At 35.3% G+C, this 18807-nt stretch overlaps 1 protein-coding gene across 2 annotated transcripts in view; it reads left to right on the forward strand.

Annotated features, from left to right (window-relative positions):
* The window catches only part of PAWR (pro-apoptotic WT1 regulator), a 109816-nt gene extending 95475 nt beyond the window's left edge, over positions 1-14341 (forward strand). Inside the window, exons 5-7 of one of the 2 annotated variants that reach the window (XM_030819918.1) lie at positions 9641-9788; positions 11877-11981; positions 13623-14341. In XM_030819918.1, the coding sequence (XP_030675778.1) occupies positions 9641-9788; positions 11877-11981; positions 13623-13709 (340 nt within the window). In that variant the 3' untranslated portion in view covers positions 13710-14341. Of the gene's footprint in view, positions 1-1689; positions 2232-9640; positions 9789-11876; positions 11982-13622 lie in introns of those variants that run through there. The other variant, XM_030819919.1, reaches the window with a different exon arrangement.
* The last annotated feature ends 4466 nt before the right edge of the window (positions 14342-18807 follow it).

Consider the following 18807-nt stretch of genomic DNA (forward strand, 5'->3'; position numbering starts at 1 on the left):
AAATTAATGACTAAATTGATCATACTGTTGCCTGTTATTAAAATGTAATTCGAATGCCATAAAATTCACTCTTTTAAGGTGTACAGTTCAGCATTTTTAGGGCATTCACAGTGTTTACAACCATCACTGCTGTCTAGTTCCAAAATTTGTTCTACCCTGAAGGAAACTTCATACCCTTCATATCCTTTCTTCCTCTGCCCCTAGGTCCCCCAGCAACCAGTAATATGTTTTCTGTCCTTATAGATTTGTCTGTATTGGATATTTCAGATAAATGGAATCATACAGTATATGGCTTCTTGGGTTTTTTTTTTTTTTTAGACAGAGTCTCACTCTGTTGCTCAGGCTAGAGTGCAGTAGTGCGATCTCAGCTCACTGCAACCCCTGTGTTGTGGGTTCAAGTGATTCTTGTCCCTCAGCCTCCCAAGCAGCTGGGACTACAGGTGTGCACCACCCCACCCAGCCAATTTTTGTATTTTTAGTAGAGATAGGGTTTCACCATTCGCCATGTTGGCCAGGCTGATCTTGAAATCCTGGCCTCAAGTGATCTGCCTGCCTTGGCCTCCCAAAGTGCTGGGATTACAGGTGTGAGCCACTGCACCCGGCCGAGTATGTGGCTTTTTGTGTCTCGTCATTTGCTAAGCATAATTTTTTCAAGATGATTCCATATTGAAGTTTGCAGGATATACTATATTATGTTTTACCATTTGGATTAACATAATGGACATGTTAGATTCGTTACACTTTTTGGCTAATATGAAATATACATATCATAATAGACAATATGCTGTGAACATTCATGTACAAGTTTTTGTGTGACCCCTATTCTTACTATACAGAAATTTTTCATATTGCTTAGTTGAAGGCTTTTTAAAAAAAAAAAAGAATATATCTATATATACACACATTATATGTCAAATATTGAATAGTTCAAAGGTGCAGGGTACTGTGCCTGGCTGTTTAGGACACCCATGTTAAGATGATAATGAGGAATGTATAATTTTAGCTGTTTCTACTGTATATAATAAACTATATTTGGAGAGTGTTTTCTGGACATGTTTTGTCCTAACAGGTGGTGAAAGTTGAGCAGCCAGATGTATTTGATCTCTTTTAGGATAATTCACTATATTTAATATACCAGAAATGAATATGTATGATATTCCCTAACTGAAACAACTTAAATTTTTAACGAGATAGATTAAAAACTATAATATATTGCTATAAACAGTTATAATGCAGCCATTAAAATGATGCTATAGAAAAATATTACATAAGAAAATTATTACCTGTTTATGTAAAATGGAGGAGAGAACATATTACAAAAAAGTATGATACAAAACAAAGTATAATATATATAAAGCATTATCTGAGAACTATTCCTGTGATAAACTGCTAAAATTCTGTGTAAAAGAAGATAATGTATATTTTTCTGGGAGGAGATACATATTTTTCATAAGATTTTTAAAAGGAATCTGATCCAGAAGGCTAAACATTTACTAATATGTTATAAAATGTTAATGGACATTATCTCTGGGTTAGTGGAATTACTGATGACACTCATTTGTATTTTCTGTTTTCTATAATAAATATGTATCAGTTTTAATAAAGAGTTATGGGAGTTTAATATAATGAGAGTTGATTTTGATTTTTAGTTGTTGGTGTATGTGCTTATGTGTGTGTTTGTATTTAAAGGAAGAGAGATAAACCCTACACAGAGCAAGGAGCTGTTTTGAGGAGTGGGAGTGGTGGAGGGTGAAGAGAATAGGGCAGTGAAAGATACTAAAAGGATGGAAGCCAGTTATGTAGTTGTTGGTTATTTGGGAATTTCAGAATATATCCTGTACTTCTGAATATTTTATACTTATTCTAAAAGTAGGATTTACCCTTGAGTCTTGTATTTCTTCTCATTGCTAAGCTTTATAATGTCTATTTTAGTGGAAAATTCCTCTAGCTATAATCTCTTAATGCTGCCAATCTCATTCTCATGATAGTTTTAGAATAATAGTGTAATTTTCCCCAACACAACACCCCCTGGTGTTTCTACATAAGATGCGAAAATTCCCAGAGGGGGAAAACTTCCAGTAAGGGGTGACATTTATCTTTGATGATACTATTTCTTTTCCCTTTTCTGAGCATTATAGTTCATGTCTTTGTAGCTAGAAGTGGAGGGAGGATTCTTTTTGGATCGTATTAGAGATTTGTGTTAACATTCCTAAGTAGAATTTTAAAAACTTTTTGGAGTTAATGAACAATCTTTTATTCTGAGTATTTTGCACTGTGCATATCTGGCCTTCAAAATAGGTTAAACGGCTAAATTTGGCAATAAGATCAAGTAACACAATTCTTCACAATTATGACAGTATTCCCTAAAACATAATACATATTGGGAATGAAGCACTGATTTTGTTTTTCACTATTCCTTGCATTTGCATAATGAAGGCCGGGTGTGGTGGCTTATGCCTGTAATCCCAGCACTTTGGGAGGCCAAGGTGGGCGCATCACCTGAGGTCAGGAGTTCGAGACCAGCCTGGTCAGCATGGGGAAACCCCATCTCCACTAAAAATACAAAAATTAGCCAGGCATGGTGGCGGGTGCCTGTAATCCCAGCTACTTGGGAGGCAGAGGCAGGAGAATCACTTGACTGCAGGCTGAGGTTGCAGTGAGCCAAAATAGTGGCATTGCACTCCAGCCTGGGAAACAGGAGCGAAACTCTGTCTCAAAAAAAAAAAAAAAAATTGCATAATGATGCCATTTATGTATTGACAAGTCTAAGATGGAAGGTTTTAAAAATTGTTAATAAGTTAAACTTTTTTGAAATATTGTTTTAAACTTGTTCATCAAGCAAATACACGATTACTAACGGACATCCATATTTCTAGATGGTTTGTTTGTAGCTGTCAGCATTATAGTTTCTACCTAAAAAGTCATGGATGGATGCAGAAAGTGGACTTCTTTTTCTGTGAAAAATGGGTCCTTTAAAATGCTTCTAATGGTCTTCTATAATATGGTATGGCTTTAGTGATACCTTCCTCTGTTGATTTTCTTTTTACCACTTTGCTGGTATTTCCCAGTCTTATTTGTAGGTCTTTCTTACCTGTACCTCTTCTTCATGTATTAGTATTACTCGATTTTTTTGTTTTTGTTTCTTTTTACAGGGTTTCACCATGTCACCCAGGCTGAGTGCAGTGGCGTAATCGCTCACTGCAGCCTCAGCCTCTTGGGCTCAAACAATTCTACCTCAGCCTCCCAAGTCCCAAGTGCTTGGAACTCCAGGAACATGCCACCATGCCTGACTAATTTTTTATTTTTTTAATTTTATAGAGACAGAGTCTCAGTATGTTGTCCAGACTGGTCTTGAACTCCTGGACGTAAGCAGTCCTCCTGCCTTGGCCCCCCAGAGTGCTGAGATTACAGGTGTGAGCCACTATGCTCAGCCTACTCAGCTGTTAATCTTAGACTTTATTCTCTTTTCATTTTGTATATTTGTGGTAGAAATTTCATTCACTCCAATGACTTCAATTACTATCTATACATAATGCTGAGGACTCCAGATCGTTAGCTCCATACCTGTATAATCAACAGCTATTAAATATCTGCTAAACATACTAAACTAAGCATTTTCAAAAGTAAACGTGGGAAACCTGTTGGATTTCAGTAGTTGATTGACATCAGCATCTACTTTTGCTCAAGTCAGTAGCCTGGACATTATTTATGACACTTATTTTTTTTCCCATCTTGCCCTTATCCATTCATTCACCAAGCCTTGTTGAGTTTTTATCTTCTGAGTATCTCATTGCCATCACACCAATCTAGGACACCATCATCTCTTACGTAGGTGATTACAATAGCCTCCACAATGGCCTCCATGTCTCCGTTTAGCTCATCTCCAATATATTTTATAAAAATGATACTGTTACTTTCCCTGCTTTTAATGGCTTACCATTACCTTTAAATGGAGTCTGAATCAGTGGTCTCCAAAGGGGGGTGATATACAAGATAATCTGCTAGGGTGCAGGAGGAAAATATTGGAACTTTTATTCATATTTACCTTTTTATTTGAAAAACACTAAGGCATTAATATTTAAAAGCTACTACTATGTAATAGTTATTTAGTCATTCCTTCTTTGCTCTATATGTCAGCTGGTCATTTGGTACTAAAGATGTCCTGAGGGAAGCATGCTTTGTTCACTTTCTGCATGTTGCACAATACTATAATTTGAATGTCCATCTATGCGGATTTATGAGTTATCTAGTTTAACTATTACAAAATATGTAAGTCTGGGATTAGGGAATTTGTGGAGAAAATCAAGTGTTTAATTGCAAGTAAGATCACATTGTTGTTCAGCTGGTAAGATGTACAAAATCAAATCTGTTCTCATGAATTAAGAAAAATTATGCTGATTTTGAGGTTTTAAGTGAAACTTTTAAAAAAAATTCTCATTTTTTTTTGTAAGGCATCCCTTTCTGCTTTGATAGCCATTAAAAATCAAATATTCAAACTGATGTTAGGACTAGATCTTTGAATCTCTGTATCACACGGTGTTAAGATCTTCAGAAATAATGAAGCATATTCAATATTTTATTTAAAATATTTGTGAAAACAAATTTTTGTACCATAAATAAAACAAATTTTAGTCTTTTTCTTATGCTCTATTTTTGGGATACAGATGATTATTTTGTATTGTCATATTGTAAATCCTATAAAAATGGTAGATAAGTAAACATACATACCAACATGGGTATGTAATTATGAATAATATTTGGAGACACTTAGTTTAAATTCTTCCATAAAATAGCTTTCAGGGCCAGGCGTGGTAGCTCAGACTTCTACTCCAAGCACTTTGGGTGGCCGAGGCAAGAAGATCGCTTGAGGCCAGGACTTCAGGATCAGCCTGGGCAACATAGCAAGACCTAACTTCTAAAAAATTAAGATAAATTAGCGGGCATGGTCGCACATGTAGCTACTCCAGAGGCTGAGGGGAGGATTCCTGCTTGGGCCCAGGAATTTGAATTTACAGTGAGCTATGATTGTCCACTGCACTCCAGCCTGGGCCACAGAGTGAGAACCTGTCTCTTAAAATAAATAAATAAATAAATAAAAATTCAGGTTTCCTGCTTGCTTTTTCAGCCTCATATTTTATTACTCTTGTGTTTACACTCCATGCTTTAGCCATATTGGAGTTTTCTGTTTCTCAAGTGGGCCACAACTTACAGGTTTTTGCACATTCTTGTCCTTCTTTTTACGTTTCAACCTTCTCTAACATAGTGATACCCAAATTGTAGTCCTTGAACTGTTTGTTGTCAATCCAAGACAAGAAAAGAGCTTGAGAATAAGCATTTAGAAACTTGAATTGCATTTTGACTTGTCATCATCACATCCAAGTGCATGATCAGTGGATTACTCTGTGAACAGGATATAGAGTAGTTCAAGTGCCGTGGCGAGTTGCATGCTAATCATGCCCAACAGGGCTGTTACAATGTGTGATATTTTGAAGTTAGTCATTTGTAACCGAAAAATGTATAAGAATTAAATAAAATGTGGCTGACTCATGCCTATAATCCCAAGACCAAGGCAGGAGGATAGCTTGAAGCCAGGAGTTTGAGACCAGCCTGGCCAACATAGTAAGACACGTCTCTACAAAAAAAAAAAAAAAAAAAAAAATTTGCCAGGTATGGTGGCATATGCCTGTAGTCCCAGCTACTTGGGAGGCTAAGGTGGAAGGATCTCTTGAGCCCAGGAGTTTTGAGGTTTCAAGGCTGCAGTGAGCCATGGTGGCACCTCTGTACATCAGCCTGGGTGACAGTGCAAGACCCTATTTCCCCCCATCCCCCGCAAAAAAGCAAAGCATTTATTTTTAAAATCTCATTAATTTTAATGATACTTATTCTTGTCCCATAAATAATTTAAAAATATATAGTAATTTAAAAATGTAAAAATCTTTTTCATTCTTTTGAATTTTATGTTTTACAAGTATTATTTAAATCCTGGAAGCAAAATTTGTATTATTTATAAGTCAGATTTACTGATGACAAAACAAGCTTTACTGGACTTTTTTGACAAGCAAAGATACACTTTTTTGAATGCGATAGCAGTAGTAAACCAAATGATGATGATGGAAATAATTTCAAAGAGATACAGATCAAAAGAATTTGTACTAGTTTTCGTGGAAAGTATTGTGTGTCTTATGTTTAGTTTTTAGCCATAATTGATGGGTGAAGTGCCAGAACCAAAGTGGGTTGTTTGGAGATACACTGGCTATTTAAACAATATAAAATGATCAAAATTTAATTGGTAGTTGTAGGCATGGCATGTTCAAAATGAATTCATCGAATATGTTCAAAACCAAATTCATTATTTGAAAGAATATTACAAAGATGACTGGAGCAGATGTTCAGGATTTCACATGTGATCACTAGTATTTTTGGGGTTTCTGATAGTCTCATTTGAGGTTGCTAACATTAAAAAAACTGCATACAAATGACAAGACAAAACATGTTTGCTTGGAAATGTTGGGTGAATCTGTAGTAAAGAAGATAGTTCACGTACCACTTTCCAACAACACCATAATAGCTTGATGTGTTTAGGGACAGGATAGTGATACGGAAGACTAACTCTCAGACAAATAAGATCCTGCAAAGGAATTTTTGTTACAATTTGATGAACACATTGGTTTTGCTAACATAGGAAGTAACAACTTATTTTTCAGCTTCATTGCTGACAAATACAGCTCGCTCTGAACTATATAACACTTGCAAAGGGTTACAGTATCAACAAATGTGGTTTGGAGTTTTGCTTTACTTTTGTAGGAATATATTCTAATTATGCAGGCACAGTGATAAGAAAAACATACTGAAGCTTGTACCAGAATGTAAATCGGTGTTCTGCTTCTTTCACTGAGAAAGTCTTGCTTTGTCAGCTGAGCTAAACAGTGTTCTTGCTATATCAGCTGAATTCACAGTATAGTTCGCTAAAAGTGTGAATTTATTATTAAACACTAATTCATTACATTTGAGGTTTCTAAAAAATTAGATACTGTAGTTTGGGAGTTAGCTGATCAGCTGTTATCAGATCCTAGGGTGTACATTGGTCTTCAAAGTGACCTTTTCAGTCAAGAGTATTTGAATTTTGGGATGAACTGTTGGTGTTTTTGCAAGATAAGAAACCAGTTTGGTCCCAGCTTTTCAAATATGTGAGTTAGCTTATTGTCTGATGGCCTCATTCTTTGTTTATTTTTTAAGTGATCTTAGCTTTCCATGCAAAGAAGGAATGTCAGTCGGCCGGGCACAGTGGCTCATGCCTGTAATCCCTGCACTTTGGGAGGCCAGGGCAGGTGGATCCCAAGGTCAGGAGCTCAAGGCCAGCCTGGCCAACATGGTGAAACCCCGTCTCTACTAAAAATACAAAAATTAGCCGGGCATGGTGGCAGGCACCTGTAATCCCAGCTACTCAGGAGACTGAGGGAGGAGAATCCCTTGAACCCAGGAGGCGGAAGTTGCAGTGAGCCGAGAAGGCTTTTCAATGGCAGATAAGATCAGGTGACAAAAATGAAAGTTGGATTTTTGAGGAGAAAGTTACCTTAGCTTGTTATAAAGGGTTCTACAATATAGTAACAACTATCAGTAAAGTAGATGGTGATCTTGGTATTGCACATTTGAAAAGGTTACAATCAAATACCTTACAAATTTGATAGGACACTTTTATTTTCTATCACAAGAAAATTCATAGGTAAGAAATTCATAGATGAGGAATCAATTTTTTAAAACCAGAAGTCACTTTAGATTTAACTGTAAATTTGCTGGATAAATTATTGGAAATAGATACCAGTCAGTGAAGGATTGAAAACAAATTTTGAAAAACAAATTTTCTACATTTTAGACAAAAGTTTTTAAAAATGAATGTCCGAGCTTGTTGAAATTGCATTAAAATCACTCCCATTTCTGTCCCTTGAGACTGTTTTCTCTGAGGGCTATTAAAACACAGAAATAGTTTAGATATACATTATCCCTTGTTGAGTAGCATTGTCCTCAGTCCAACCTAGATTAATTAACAAATGTAGTAACTGGCTTTCAAGATAGCCCCCAGTGAACCCTACCTCCTGATGTTTGCACCGTGTATAATCCTCTCACACAATATACCAGGTTGATATGTGTGAACAATAGAATAAGGTCAGTGTGATAGTATGTCACTTTTGAGGTTGCGTTATGACCGACACTGCAGCTTCTGTCTCGGTTGCTCTGTCAGTTTGTCTCTGGAAGCCAGCTGCCATGTGGTGAACAGGCCAGTGGAGAGGCCAACATAGTGAGGAACTGAGGCCGTTGTCATCAGTCATGTGAGTGAGCTTAGAAGCAGGTTCTCCAGCCCAGTTAAGCCTTCAGATGATTGAAGCCCCAACCAACATCTTGATTAAAAGCTCATGAGAAGCCCTGAATCATAATCACCCACCTAAGCTGCTTCTAAATTCCTGACCAATGGAAACTTTGAGATAAGAATTGTGTGTAAGTTTGGGGGTAATTTTTAATAGAGTAATAATACAGCAAACAAGAAGCAAACTCATTTGTTACATTAAAAACTTTAAATACTGACATGTGCTGTTCAGAGGGTATGAATTGGTGTTTAAGGAATTGCTGTTTTACTTACAACTTTTGATTAAATTAGAATTATGGAGTAACAAAATTATCAATATGGTAGCAATTTTCTGTATTAATTGCCTGTATGCATACTTATAGTGGAGAATTTTCCACTGATGTAACTCTTTTCTTTTTTTCTATTTATAATTTTATGGGTCTGAATCTAATAAAACATTTGGACTTGTATTTTGTATGACCTTTTTAACTTTTATTTTTCCAGCAGTTCATTTTAGTTTTACTTTTTAAAAGTGTTGGTCCATGAAAGATTGTAATTTTGAAGAAGGAAAGTGGTTTTTCAACACAGATAGTCTGGGCAATCTAGGCCAGGCACAATGCTCACATCTGTAATCCTAGCACTTTGGGAGGCTGAGGTGGGTGGATCCCTGGAGCCCAAGAGTTTGAGACCAGCCTGGGCAACATGGTGAAACCCTGTCTCTGGAAAAAGAAATACAAAATAATTTGCCCGGTGTGGTGGCCACGTATCTATAGTCCCAGCTACTCAGGAGGCTGAGGTGGGAGGATCGCTTGAGCCCAGGAAGTCGAAGCTGCAGTGAGCTGTGATTGCACCACTGCACTCCAGTCTGGGTGACAAGAGTGAGACCCCATCTCAAAAAAAAAAAAAAAAAAGATAATCTGGGAGATCTGTCCTATCATAGTTCTCATAGTATCCGTCACTGACCTTATTTACTGATCATCTTGCTTTATTATTAGTTATATTCCCTTTTAACCAAAAGGGCAGAGTCCATGTTTGTGTTTGCTGTTACGTCTTCAGTATCCAGAACAGTGTTCATTACTTAACACCTACTCAGTAGATATTGGTTGAAAGAATTAATGCTACTTTTACATTTTTTTCATTGTGTGGGAATAATGATTAACTTCTACAGTTACAAATAAGTTGCTGCTATAACCATATGTCCTTGGGGAATGTTAATTTTTTTAAGCTGAATAGAAAATGTTCTTGGCATTTTTCTTGCTGAATACTAGGGATTTTAATAAAATGTTTATATTTCCACAGCCCAACCAGTGTCTCTGAAGAAGATGTCTCAAGTAGATATTCTCGAACAGATAGAAGTGGGTTCCCTAGATATAACAGGGATGCAAATGTTTCAGGTACTCTGGTTTCAAGTAGCACACTGGAAAAGAAAATTGAAGATCTTGAAAAGGTATGGATTATAAGTTATTGAAGATTGATGAAATTAATATACCATTAGAATTCTTTTGTTTCATAGCAACCAAGTGAGAAAGGAAATAGTATTCCTTAATATTTAATATGTGCGCTTCTTTTCTGCCAAGTGTTACCTTTAATATATTAAAAGCCTTTGTTTTCGAAGTGGTTAGAAGTCTGAGCTGGCAAATATATACTACTGTGTATTTATTATATTGTCTGAATAGATTTTCATTTGTAACTTTACAAATTACAGGAGTAAATCTGAGTTAGGTCCATCTTTGGTGTTTGAAACAATGTTGTGTAAGAATATGCCTGTTTAAAAGTGTCTTTCAGTACAAGTCAGATGACTCTTGGCATAAATTTATTAACCATAGGGTCTCAGGTTTGTGCCATAGACATTCAACCCCTAAAATGAGCAGTGGTGTTGAATACTTTTGTAATTGTTGAAAATGTGTTTTGTTTTACTTGAGATTATTCTCTATATTATTAAAGATCTAACTTATATATGTTATGTAAAGAAATTTCATTTTTAAAACTTGTTTCTATTTTATAACATTTATGATTTTTTGAAGTCACATTTCTAAGCTTTAACAGTTTCTTCTTGGAATTATTATTTCATAGTTTTATTTATTTTTATTTATTTAGTTAGTTTTGAGACAGAGTTTCGCTCTTGTTGCCTAGGCTGGAGTACAATGGCTCAGTATCGGCTCACTGCAACCTCCACTTCCCAGGTTCAAGTGATTCTCCTGCCTCAGCCTTCCAAGTAACTGGGGTTACAGGCATGCACCACCAAGCCCGGCTAATTTTTTTTTGTATTTTTGGTAGAGATGGGGTTTCACCATGTTGGTCAGGCTGGTCTTGAATTCCTAACCTCAGGTGATCCACCCGCCTCGGCTTCCTAAAGTGCTGGAATTATAGGCATGAACCACTGTGCCCAGCCTATTATTTCATAATTTTAAATTAAAAAGTTTAAACAATATGTAATCTAATAGTTTTGAAGGGAGTTGCCCAGAAAGGCTTCTTGAGTTCCACAAGAGTTTGGATTGAATTGCTAGTAGTTGGCAGCAGCTAAGGGATATGGATGGTTGATTGCTCTGTAGGAGGTTTAGTAGGAAAGAAGCCAAGTTCTGAGCAAGGCCTTTTGAGCTCTGCTTCCCTTTTGCCCCCAAGGTGGCTGACCAAGCCCAATGCCCTGGATTCTAAATAAGATTTCTTTGAAAAAGGTGTTGAATTGTTTAAAGAAAAAAAAAACTAAAAATCAGTAATCTATTTTAGTTCCTTCTTTTTATCCATTATCAGTTAACTGGCAGAGCCAGAGGTAAAACTGAGGACCATTGTTTTTCTGTTTAGAGTTTCTATTGGGCCATCTCCTTTAAACTTTGTATTTTTAAGAAAAATTAATTTTGAATTATTTCAAACAAGATGCCCATTAAAAAATAAGGTACTTCATAACTTATAGTGGTGATAAGCTAAGGAAGTTGAATCACAGGCCAGGCACAGTGGCTCACGCTTGTAATCCCAGCACTTTGGTAGGCCGAGGCGGGCAGATCACTTAAGGTCAGGAGTTTGAGACCAGCCTGGCCAACATGGCAAAGCCCCATCTGTACTAAAAATATGACAATTACCCAGGCATGGTGGCATGCACCTGTAATTCCAGCTACTCAGGAGGCTGAGGCAGGAGAATTGCTTAAACCCAGGAGGTGGAGGTTGCAGTGAGCCAAGGTGCCATTGCACTCCAGCCTGAGTGACAAGAGTGAAACACTGTCACACATACATACACACACACACACACACACACACACACACAAAGAGGTTAAATCATTGAGTCTATTACATTAGTTTTGTTAAAGACTTATATAAACATAGCTTTACTCAGGAGCATCCTAATATCTCCTGTATTCCCCTCATTCTCTGATTCCTTTTGTGGTGGGATCTTTGTTCTTTCACCATATATCTTAAGGAATTCATTGTAAATCTTCATGTATGTAAAATATTTTACCAAATTGGAGAGAGATATGCCATTTAGGAAGATTATAAATAACCAATTACTTCGTAATTACTGGTTTTTAATTGTATCTACCAGGAAGTAGTAAGAGAAAGACAAGAAAACCTAAGACTTGTGAGATTGATGCAAGATAAAGAGGAAATGATTGGAAAACTCAAAGAAGAAATTGATTTATTAAATAGAGTAAGTATTTCACCATATTTCAAGTTTGGAGGGGTTTTTTTGGCAATTGGATGAAAATATATAAAAATGAAGAAATTATTAATTACATTATTCACTTTGTTCTTTTGTTAGTGAAATAATAATTAGTAAGAAGTATCATTTTCTTCCAAAAACTGATTTCCTTTGGGCAGTTACCAGTTTAGCTCACTTAATTTTATTCTTTTGGAGATAGACTGATTTATAGATTTGTTCTGTGTTTTGTTAAAATCTGAGGGTAACAGGTGCTTTTTCACCACCATACGTAAGGGCACTGGCACAGAGTTGCCTCAAGAAATAACTAAAGTTGGCCAGGCGCGGTGGCTCACACCTGTAATCTTAGCACTTTGGGAGGCCGAGGAGGGCGGATCACCTGAAGTCAGGAGTTCGAGACCAGCCTGGCCAACATGGTAAAACCCCAACTCTACTAAAAATACGAAAAATTAACTGGGCATGGTGGTGGGCACCTGTAATCTCAGCTACTCAGAAGGTTGAGGCAGGAGAATCGCTTGATCCCAGGAGGTGGAGGTTGCAGTGAGCCGAGATTGCGCTGCTGCACTCCAGCCTGGGCAACAAGAGTAAGACTCTGTCTCAAAAAAAAAAACACTAAAATTGGTACTCTCTATTATTATTATTATTATTTTTTGAGATGGAGTCTCTCTCTGTTGCCCAGGCTGGAGTTTAGTGGCATGATCTGAGCTCACTGCAACCTCCACCTCCCGGGTTCAAGTGATTCAAATTGATTACATCAAGATTTATTATTTTAAACTGCAAGAATAAATCTATAAATGTCTGCTTTTTTAACAGTAAAGAGTCTGTCTTGAAATAATGTTTCTTGTAAATAAAACTTATGGCGAATTTGTTTTAAGCAGATGGTTGTGTATTTGGGATGAGGATTAATACAGGGAAAAAAGAGCTGGATCATATACTTTGAAAGCTGGAGAGCAAATACTTAATTTAGTGGCTTTGAATTAATTTTAGCTCTAAAGCCTTTCCTTCAAAATGTCGTAGAAAAGTCCAACATATAAATTGATCTGGAGCTGAAAACAAAATTGATCCACATCAACTCTCTATACTCCAGATCCCCTTTTCTGTAGGCCTCAGTTTTGTCACCTCTCCAGAGTGTTATTCCCATTGTACACCTTTAAAGATCAGACAAAGTGTTAGGAGTGCATCTAGAACTTGTACCTGCACCTTTTGATGACTAATTTGACACAAGGTTGCAACCTAGGGCTCAATACCACATATGGCTTGCATGGGTAGTTTTTTTTTTTTTTTTGCCTCAATTTTAGGGAAAGGAAGTGGAGTTTGTTTAGCTAAAAAACTAACTTATTTATGATGATTGAAAATTGGAAGATTCACAATTTTAAAATTCTGACTTTTGGCTTCCTTTGAAAAACTGAAAGATCTGTTAAGAGTTGGCCTATAGACTTGTTATAAGAATGAAGATTCAAGTAATGGATGCCCATTTTTGGTGGTGCGTATTACATCTAAAGTTGTTTTCAGAGCTTGCCCTCATTTCAAAATTAATTGGTTGTATGAATTATTTTTGAATGTGTATTAAGTGTTTTCATCTCTCTTCAAATATTTTTAAGTATTTTTAAAGTGTCTTTTTTTTTTCTTAAGGACCTAGATGACATAGAAGATGAAAATGAACAGCTAAAGCAGGAAAATAAAACTCTTTTGAAAGTTGTTGGTCAGCTGACCAGGTAGAAGATTCAAGACTCAATGTGGAAAAAATATTTTAAACTACTGATTGAATGTTATGGTCAATGCTAGCACAATATTCCTATGCTGCAATACAGTAAGATAACTAAGCATGCATATTTATTTCTAGCAAACGTATGTTTGTTTTCAAAATACTTTTTCATTATTGGTTTTAAAAAAGCATCATCCTTTTATCGCAAATAAGTAATATCTTTCAGTTATTAAATGATAGATAATGGCTTTTTGGTTTTGTGTGGTATTCAGCTAATACATGGTTTAAAGTCACAGCCGTTTGAATATATTTTATCTTTGGTAGTACATTTTCTCCCTTAGGAATATACATAGTCTTTGTTTACATGAGTTCAAATACTTTTGGGATGTTACCTACACATGCCTTATTACTGATGTGTGCAACCTTTTATGTGTTGATGACTCACTCATAAAGGTTTTTGTCTACTGTCATTTTTTCCACTTATTCTAAGCATTTAGAGTAATAGAGTCATACTTTTGTATAACAGCAACCTTTTAAAAAGAAAGCTCTTATAAAGTCACTGTCATGTTTTAGTTGACTAAATATAAATTTAAGAGAATACTTGAATTGTGCTATAGTAAATAAAAATTTACTATTTTGTGTTTGAATATTGAAAAATTGAATCACTTTAACTCCTGAAAAACATACAATTGTAATTTTAGTGTAAAATTTCTTAAGTAGGTACTACCTTTTTTTATCATTCCAAGGTTTGCTAATGAACACAGGATTTTTAAAAGTTGTTTATTCTTCAGGCCTGGAAAGTATACAAAGTCAGTGTAGGAGAAAAAATCCATATTTATATATTAGCATGCACACTAAAACCAAAATATTATTCATACTTAAAACATTCATACAAAACAATATGTAAGCAGAAATAGTACTAAAATACTTTGCCTAATTTCCAAGTTGAAGAATAACACAGTGACACAGTTTTTTCGTATGAGAGAATATTCCCCTATTTCAAATTTAAGGGGTTTTCTTCCTAACATGGAAATTTTAAAGACAGAATTACTTCTAAAGAATTATACAAATTTTCTCTTCTATTAAATATTATTTAGAATTGTTTTTGTATTACATATTCATGTTAAGAACCCCATCTTCCCTTAAAATACGTTAACATTATGACATTTTTGCTTTGTGATTGAATTTCAAATAGCAGTATGATATCCTTTTATCTAGTTAATATATGAAAGTGACTTGAATATAGTCAAATCCATTTTGGGTACTCTACTGACTTTTTCCTTCACTTGCCAAGCCCTTTTATTATTCACTGTTAGAAAAATAGAGAAGGTGAGACAGCTGGGGGAAAATGTGGAGTAAATGATAAGTATCAAATGTTGAATTCTAAAAGTCTCTACATTTACCTAGGTTGGCTTTCTCCCTTCCCCAATTCAGAAGTTTCCAGCTTGGCCAATCATCAGAATCACTTGAGGAACTTAGAAAGAACTCCCTGGCTGTAGCTCCGACGTAGGTTTAGGTTGAGACTCTGGACTCCAGAATTTTTAAAGGTTATCATCTGAGGTTTCCGATCATAGTCTAATTTTGAAGCAGCTGCTGCTGTTTCTTTATTCCATTGAAAACCCTGGAATTGACATAATTTTATCTATCAGCATTTCTCCCCTTTTAGTTTATTTAATAATTAACCTGGTCTCCAGGGCAGTTTTCATATGACCATGTGTATATTCACTGCTCACGAAAAAGCTTAATGTTGGATTACCAAATTCAATATAGTTGCAGAATTACTGCATAAGGGCTTCCGTTCTTGGAGACTCTTACCCAGCATGAGAATAGTGATCTGCCCACATGACAGGGTGGTATGCCAGGCATAGTTAACTGCTTTTGCTTGTGAGGTACTCATCTTCCTTTAGTTACCCTTAGTTATGTGGCACACATGTCCTTATGGCCTAGTTCCTCATCCACACTTTGGATCTTATGAAAATGCTGTTAGTATCCAACCTTAAAATATATTAGTATATGGGTTTTTATTAAAAGAATTACTTTGAATTTTCTATTTAATTTCATATGTAAATAAAGGAACATTTCATTTCACTTAAAGAGATTATATCAGTTATTAGGCTGGGTGTGGTGGCTCATGCCTGTAATCCCAGCATTTTGGGAGGCCAAGGTGGGTGGATTACCAGAGGTCAGGAGTTCGAGACCAGCTTGACCAACATGGAGAAACCCCATCTCTACTAAAAATACAAAATTAGCCAGGTGTGGTGGCGCATGCCTGTAATCCCGGCTACTTGGGAGGCTGAGGCAGGAGAATCGCTTGAAAACCCAGGATGCAGAGGTTGTGGTGAGCTGAGATTGCGCTGTTATACTCCAGCCTAGACAACAAGAGCGAAACTCTGTCTCAAAAAAAAAAAAAAAAAAAAAAAATATTAATACTTTTAAAGACTGAGCTGTTTAAGAATTTTTTGGGGAACATTTCTAGCAGTGATTTTTTTGACCCTTTTAACATAATGATAGTGTAAAGACAGGAGCCTTACAACTTAGGCAAAGCATTTCACATGCAGTCCTTCTTCCATCTCCTTAAAATATGTGTTTATTTTACATACAGACTTTTACACTAACCATTGAAAAATAAAGTAGGATCTGCTACCATTTCCCCTGAAAATTTATAAAAAGTGTTGAGATTGGTAGAAGTTAGTTTTTAAGTACATGTGCACTACCCTAAAAGACTTGTCTATTGTCAATAAAGTGTTAGTATTTGTGAAATTATTATTCCTGTTCAGAAATACTATTTCTTAAATCTCCTGGGAATTTGTGGCATAATAAAGCACATTCAAAGTTCTAATGTGTTTATGAGCTCATTTTCAAAATAGTAAGTTTGTCATCTTTAAAATGAACATGACTTGCTTCCTTGATTTCTGAAATGAATTAATTGAAGATTGCTATAGTAATCTTTATTTCATCTTTCTAGAGTTGTTGGCAATTTTATTGTACAACAGTTACCATTAGAGAAGGCGGGAAGGGCTTTTGGGTGTGTATTTGTAGGTACTAAGGGATTTACTAAATATAGTAGATTAGCACTGTCACACTTGTTCAAGTAGTTTCAAACGTAGAAAATTAAGTATCAGGTATATGGAGCAATGTAGTCTTTTTTTTTTTTCTTCAGTTTAAAAAATTTTTAATTGTAGTAGAAGCAATGTATTCTTAAGGTGAAAAACCTACCTCAGTTACATGTGGTTTGTATTTTTTGGATTAATCTGGATTTTATAATTAGAAATAAAAACGTAAGATTTTGAATCCACTTAATTTCTTGAAAATAATACAAGTCAGTGTAATAGAGAAGCATTCATATATTCAACACTGTAAGACAAAACAGCAGAGACCTTGGATTTGATAATTGATCTGATATCCTGGACAGTATTTATATGTACAGTGATAGGTATCTTTCTTTGGAGTTTTTTTTTTTTTGTGCATATGTGTATAGTTTTATGGTTCTGAGTTGGTGACCAGTAAGTTCCATGTAGTACTGGCACTTAATAACTATTCATGATATTGTTAATAACTTGTTATAGGATTCAGGCATATATTTTCAGCATAAGAAGCCAAACACACCAGCTTGTCATTGGCAGGAATATATTAAGTGAGAAAAACATTCAGGAATCAGAACATTAACATGTTAAAAGTTAGTGCTAAACATGGTCATATTGCGTCTGAACCTATCCTAATATGTAACCATAAAGCTTGACTTTTGCATCAGAACTGTGCTTTCATAAATAAAGGATATCCCATGGGATTGTAATTGTAATCCCAATTACAATCTCTAAGATTGTAATTGATATTATCTGAGAAGTAGTGTGATACCTTTCTTTCGTTGTTACATTAAGCTGAAAACATAATACTAATAGACAACTAACAGTTTGCTTATCAGGCACATCAACTAAGGCACCTCCCCCCATGCTAAGTTTCTCCTGGATATATGGAGGTTGATTGTTTCCCAGTTTAAAAACTTGAACTAATATTACCTAAGAAAACCTGAGCCCATATTGTTTTTATTTTACTTAGCTAGAATCTCATAGCATGTTAAAGTCATATCCTTATCCCCACTAAAAATAACTATGTCTATATGAGAGGAATATTGTATGTGGGAGCTGTATTAAATACTATTATAGGTGTTACAGAATCTTTAAATAAATGGACACGGACCAACTTTCCATCTAGTAGTGTACGATCTATATAGTGCATGTCATTAGCACAAAATGCAGTCTTAGTTAACATTAGCCTGTCTAATCTGAATAGTTTACTCAAAATTACTTCTTTGTGTTAAGTATTCAGCCATTGTTTTTAGATCTAGTTAATAGGTTCTATTTAATTTGCTGCAACATTTACTGAATGGTGGAGTGAAAAAACTGATGCATATTGGGAAATGTCTTACCATTTTTAAAGATAATGTTAATTAGGAAAAGAACACTTTTAAGGAATTTATAGCAGTGATGAAATGAATTAAGTTATATCAGATACACCAAACTGTTGATGGTATTTAAATGTGACTTCAAGTTAGTATTTCTGTATATATTATTGATTACTGGTTTGTTTTTAGATATGTAAGTCTGTTCTAATCTAGAGTTCACATATCGACAGTTTACTCTGGTAATAATAGAATGTTAGTGATGATCACTTGGTGGATGTTGATTAAGAGCCTGTGTTTTGTTTCCTCCTCTGGATACCAAATAGGTGTATGCTACTTTTTTGGTGAACTTATTTCTTTGAAGATTTGGCTATGCTGTTCAGGGTTTTTATTCTTATGTTTTTCTTCTAAATTTAAGTAGCATGCTGCTGCTACCATATTAAAGCTAAAATTTAACTTCTGTTGAAGAATCAGCTAATTCAGGTAATCCAAATATTTGTGGAAAAACATCTGGATAATTTATTGAACACATTAGTATTGTGTAGACGGCTTTGATCATTCCCATTGCATAGGTTTTTATTGTGGAATAGTCAATATAGATTCACTTTTAATTTGCATGTATAAAGTAATACTCAATAAAAATGTTTTCATTTATTTTTCAACAGTGGTTATTTTTTTTCTTCCTATACTGTCAGTAAAATCCTGACTATGAG

The sequence above is a fragment of the Nomascus leucogenys genome, chromosome 10 (assembly GCF_006542625.1).
Source record: "Nomascus leucogenys isolate Asia chromosome 10, Asia_NLE_v1, whole genome shotgun sequence".
Taxonomy (NCBI): domain Eukaryota; kingdom Metazoa; phylum Chordata; class Mammalia; order Primates; family Hylobatidae; genus Nomascus; species Nomascus leucogenys.